The 6,000-nt window shown below is 51.2% G+C and overlaps 1 protein-coding gene across 2 annotated transcripts in view; it reads right to left on the minus strand.

Annotated features, from left to right (window-relative positions):
* The window catches only part of FRMD3 (FERM domain containing 3), a 310,742-nt gene extending 307,787 nt beyond the window's left edge, over positions 1-2,955 (minus strand). For both annotated transcript variants that reach the window (XM_042913165.1, XM_042913164.1), the window contains exon 1: positions 2,638-2,955. In XM_042913165.1, the coding sequence (XP_042769099.1) occupies positions 2,638-2,784 (147 nt within the window). In that variant the 5' untranslated portion in view covers positions 2,785-2,955. The remainder of the gene's footprint in view (positions 1-2,637) is intronic.
* Between the last annotated feature and the right edge of the window lie 3,045 nt (positions 2,956-6,000).

Genomic DNA, 6,000 nt, shown 5'->3' on the forward strand with positions numbered 1-6,000 from the left:
AAAAGAGGTAAGAGTTAACTCATGTCCTTCTACACTGTCCAGACTTCAAGGATTGGCTCAGTGGGAAAAGCCTAGTAGGGAGTATTCGGCAACTCCTTCCTTTCCCCAGGCCTCCGTCTGGTGCCTTACACTCTCTTTTTGCTCCCTGTCCACTTGGAATTCCTCTTCCCCAGCCCTAAACAGTCATACCCTAATGACGTGATGGGACAACATCCTAAACTCCGTGGAAAGAGACAGAGCAAGTGACTTTCAGCAGCTCCCCTGGAACAGATACCAGGCAGCTGACACTGGGGCCATTAGGTTGTTTCTTTGAAAGTTTTCCTTGTCAATAAGCATTCCAATTATCTACTTTGGAAAAGAATAATTAAAAGCTGTTGTTTTGCAAAAACAAAAACAAAAACAAAAACCTTCATAACTCATATGTTGTGCAGATTTTGGAGGGAGGATGAATGTGACAGTGCACAATACTTCTTTATCTTTGCGATTCCCTGGAACAGAGGGGAAAGGCAAGCCAGGAAAGATGAAGGGATGGATTCCCTAGGGCATGTACTAATAACTCCAATAGTTCTTTTTTCAAAATACCATTTTGTTCTAACTTTAAACAAATGGAAAGTTCTCTGTGACCCTGTACCCAGAAGGGCAATTTCAATTCCTGGACTTGAAAAAGTCTAGGAAGGCAGAAGGTCCAAAACTATCAATATAGGATCTTTAATTCATTTCAATTGGTTAAATAATAATCACCATTTGCAGGCAGAAGGAGCAGAAAAAGATGTGCCACAAAATGAAATATTTGACTTTTAAGCAATTCCAAAGTCAACATTTTGGAATATAGCACATTAACCTCTTTGGCATGGGTTGGGCCATACAGACTCTTAACTTTCCAAACTATTATTAGACCTGCTACCATTTATTGTTTCCCAGGACACCAGGCAACAAATACATGTCCTTTGGGGACTACTTATCTATTCTGAGGAAGACTAAGTCCCAAAGGAGATAAAACCCAGTGGTGTCAACTCCAAGTGGAACAGGACTGTGCACACAGAGGACTGAGAGCAGAGGAGAGCTCAACATCTCCACTCTGCTGCTCGCCCCTCTAATATTTACATATTCAATGTGGGTTAAAGGTTCTGTACATCCATTCTAGGACCTAAAGCAAAGTGCTCAAACAACTATCTCTGGATCACAAAACAGTACATGCCAAAGGTTTCTGTGCAACCCTGAGGCAGGAAAAAAAACTGCCTAACCTGCTAATCCTTTTATTATTAAGTTTAGCAGCACTGCTTAGCTCAGAATGAAATTCAAGATCCTCCAGAAAATTCACTAGGAGCCTACTCTCCTGGGAGATCATGGGGCACCACATTCCTGCCTTGAAACTTGTCCCGCTGTCAGCTTGCAAATTAGTTGCCACTGTCTTTGTGTCACAAACTCCCACTGGCAAACAAACAAATAAACGAGAAAAACCTTTCATTCATTCATTCACTCATTCATTTAGGGGTTAACACAGCCAGAGACCTATTCCTGCCGCTGAGAGACGCTGCCCCCATTCATCTCCCAACGGAACTCGGTAGTGTGCTCTGTATTTAAAATAACAGCTCAGTCCTGGAGCCTCAAAACTCAGGTAGGAGAGAGAGGAAATCCCCGAGATAAATAAGCAAACAGACTTAAAAGTCAGAAGCTAATCGTGCTGAGCCTTGACACGACCTTTCCAGATTGTGCGCGCCTAGTGGGTCAAAGGAGAGGGCACACGTTTGCCTACATATACGCTCACCGAAAGTGTGCGTGCGTGTGTGCGCGCGCACACACACACACACACACACACGCACACACACACACCCTTGCAGCTCACACTACATCTCCTGCAAGCTCAAAAGCACTTACTACCCGAGAATGAGGCTGCCAGGAAAGCTACCTTCGCCCAAAGAACTCTTGCTTCTCCAACTTGGGAAGGAGCCCTGTCCACCAATATTCCAAGGGGCGCTTCTTCCCCGGACCCAAGTCCTGCAAGGCTCCCTCTCTGAGAGTCTCACAGCCCTTTTCCTTTCTCTGAAACACACGGATTTCATGATTCTTTTTGGGGAATCCGCGTAGCGCGCGCCCCATCCCTCAAGGCTGGAGCCTAGGTCGGTCCAGCCGCTCTCACTCCCGGGAAACTTCCCCGCTGCCCCACGCGGAGAAGTATAGGCCATCGGTAGGAGGGCGGCAAGGAGTGAAAGTGGGTCCCTAGGGCTGAGGCACCTTCGGAGCCTGGGAGCCCGAGAGAAATGAGTGAACCCGAGCTGGTGCATGCCTTCTCCACGTGGAGGAAGGGAAGAAAGAATGGGCGACACGCAGGTGTCCCTCTCGGCTCTCTGAGCTCCCATTTCGTGGCGTGGTAAGGGACAGAGGGGTTAGTCTCTTCCAGGGAGCAGCTGCCCGGCGCCCCCAGCCTAGGCGCAGCGAGACGTGCGCGCAGCTTGCACGCCAGGGAAGGGGCCCCAGCGCGGATAACGCGCCCCATCCCTGGGCACTGCTCCCAGTCTCACAGGGCGGGGAAAGAGAAATCTGGCTTTCCAGCAGGCCCTCGCGCGGGTTCCTCCCCCGTGCCGGCGCACGCCCACCCGCAGAGGCCCCCGCGCCCTCGTCAGGGGCAGCCCGCACCTGGATGTGGCAGGAGATCTCCGAGTCGTCCAGCAGCCGGATGGTGCATTTCATCTCCTGGCTGAGCGATTTGATGCTGGAGCTCCGAAAGTGGATCATTTTCATGGTCCTCCTGCCTCTCGGCACACAGTGGCAAGAGGCGAACATGCACCGCGGCCCGGGGGAGCGAGCGGGAGGCTCGGGGCCGGCGTGGCGCTCGCCCGCGCGGACAGACACACTCGCGCACACACCGTCCCGGACACCCGGGTGCGGTTCAGCCCTGGGACAGCGGCGGCGACGGGCGCCTGCGGCCACACATGCCCGGCGGCCGGGGCGCGGCGGGCGGGTCCCTCCTCCCCTCCCCTCCCTCGCCTCCGCCTCGTCGGCTCCTATCCCCGCCTCCGCCCGTCGCGCGCGCTCCTGCGCCTTCCTCCGCCCGGGCTAGCGTGCAGAGGATGCCCCGGGCCCGTGACCCTGGGCGGGCGCGCAACGCACTCACTCCCACGCGCGGGGAGCCGCGGGAGGAGGAGGCGGGGAAGGTTGGCGCTGGTGGCCCGAGTGCCCTGGCAGTGGCCTGCTTCGCCGCCGCCGCCGCTGCGTCAGGCTGGGCCTGGCCGCCTCCTCCCTCTCTGGCCGCGATCGCTCTGGCTCCTGGTCACGCTCGTCCCTGCCCTGGCTCCCCCACGCGCCCGACAGCGCCCAGCTCTTCTCGCCCCCAGGGACCCGAATGCGGGGTGGGGGGGCGGTGGAGGGCGAGCCTGACCTACACCCGCAGGGAGGATTCCACCACGGGAGAGGATTATTGGACCGAGGACGAACCCCCCTCCCCCCGAAAGTGGCATGAGGCCCTGGTATGGCTACCCCAGGAATATGGCTAATAGTGACAATCTCTATACTCATGGGTATTTTTAAAAAGCCTTTATTTTATTTAATATTAGCTAGGAGTTCATCTCCCTTATAAAAAAGAAGAAAGAAAGAAAGAAAGAAAGAAAGAAAGCAAGAAAGAAAGAAAGAAGAAATCAGGGACGCCTGGCTGGCTCAGTCAGCGGAGCTTACTACTCTTGATCTGTGGGTGGTGAGTTCGATCCCGCGTTGAGGGTAGAGTTTACTTTAAAAAAAAAAAAATTTTTTTTTAAATCTGAGCCTTTCTTAAGAAATTTCTCATTTATGACTCTCAACATGTCCGTGTGATCTTTGGTAGCAGAACCTTAGACCTAAGCAAGAGGATCCTTATCCTGCCAGTCCCCCTTTAGGGATCTGTCTCCTTCTCGCCCCACTCCTCACCCAACCCACCCCATCCCCGGACCCGTTGCTTAGGAATGGAGATGTGTCCGGTTCCGTTTTATTTTTTTTTTCAACGTTTTTAATTTATTTTTGGGACAGAGAGAGACAGAGCATGAACGGAGGAGGGGCAGAGAGAGAGGGAGACACAGAATCGGAAACAGGCTCCAGGCTCCGAGCCATCAGCCCAGAGCCTGACGCGGGGCTCGAACTCACGGACCGCGAGATCGTGACCTGGCTGAAGTCGGTCGCTTAACCGACTGCGCCACCCAGGCGCCCCTCGGTTCTGTTTTAGACCAATTCCTGGGTAATGGGGACCCTAGAATTCCCTGCCCACCTCCAGGGTGTTGGGGCTAGGGGATCTGCTGCCTCTGTCTTCCCCAGGGTAGACCAAACCCGTTTGTGGTGTGGCCTTAGGTCCAAGGGGTGGTCAAGGAACGCGTGTGGAGGCAGGTAGATAGAGGTTGGATGTTGGGGCAGGCACATTCAGGAGCAGGAAGAGAAGGGCCTCTCACCCTGCTGGCCTTTCGGAGCTGAACAAGTCATTATTAAGGAGTATTTGTTAGAGGAAGGATTTGCCTAGCTGTCAGGGGCACAAGATTCCCCTCATCCAAAGGTATGCCCTGTCCCAAGGGTGTGGGAGGGAAGCCCGGCCATTTCTCCTAACCTTGGTACACTCTGATGGGCTGTATATGCTCGAGGACACCCTCTGGGGTTGGCTGTGGTTTGATGGCGCCTGCTTTGATGTCGGACTTCTTCCTCTGCCTGCTCTTGCTTCCTCCCCATGTTGATCACTAATAAATACCCTATGGCCAAATCCAGTCTCTGTATCTGCTTCTGGAAACTCCAAATTGTGACAATTTGTCAAGACAGGAGGATACAGTATATTTTATTTAACAGTCGACAGCCTGATTATTGCTTTTATTATTTTTTTTTTTTAATGTTTATTCATTTTTGAGAGAGAAAGCGCGAGGGGTAGAGAGGAGACACAGAATCCAAATTAGGCTCCAGGCTCCGAGCTGTCAGCACAGAGCCCCACACACGGCTCCAACCCACAAACTGTGAAATCATGACCTGAGCCAAAGTCAGACACTTAACTGACTGAGCCAGCCACGTGCCCCATATTATCGCTTTTAAATATAATAGTATGTGGACCTCCATATGCACTCTTGCCCTGGGCTGGTGAATATTAGGGCAGGGCATACCAGGGAGGTCAGTATGAAGGGTCTGGGAAGATGAGGATTTGATTCTTGGTCCAGCTCCTGGCCAATCCTGGGGGCCTTGGGGAAGTCTTTTCATTTCTTTTCTCAGCTTCAAAGGTGAGCACATCTGTGCTGCTTCTGCCCATCTCACGGGTGGACGAGAAGCTGGGATGAGACACGGTCCATGGAGGGCAGATTATAGTCTATAAAACCCCGTATGCCTGTATGAAGTGGCAGTGATGGACCCCACCTGCTACTGGGGTTGAATCATCTGTCCTAACCCAAAGAACAGATATAGGATTAAAAAAAAAAAAAAAAAAGTCACCACCCAACACAGTACAAGCTTGTCCATCCTTATTATAATGACTTTTGGCTTCAAATCAGTCATGCTCAATACCCCAAAATTGTTATCTCAAATTTCAAGGAAGCAGAATGAGACCAGCAAGGACAGTAGGAAAGAGGAAAGAACAAAGATCACCCCAAGTGAGATTGCAAGCAACAGCATTTTGAGGAAATGAGAAGAATCAAGAAAAATCTAGAACTGGTTAGCTGACCAGGTTTGGGATGAGGACTGAGTTCAGCTAGTATAAAGGTATGGGCTCTGGAAACCTTTGGCATATATGGGAAAACACCTAGGTAAGCTACCACATATGTTCACTTGGATTGAAGTAAGCATTGAAGACGAGGCTTTGGGAAACCAAGCAGCCGTGGTCAAAAAATAACATGAAGAGCAAGAGGAATTCAAAGAATGAACTCAAGAGATCACTTTAAAACTGGGCCGCTTAGGGGCGTCTTTCTACAACAGAGCTAAAAGAGTTTTTTATTAATTGAACTTACCAAATTACAAAATCAATTGAATTATCAGCCTCACCAGATTTCATGTGTGGGAGATAATTATCAT

Source organism: Panthera leo, chromosome D4 (genome assembly GCF_018350215.1).
Source record: "Panthera leo isolate Ple1 chromosome D4, P.leo_Ple1_pat1.1, whole genome shotgun sequence".
Lineage (NCBI taxonomy): Eukaryota > Metazoa > Chordata > Mammalia > Carnivora > Felidae > Panthera > Panthera leo.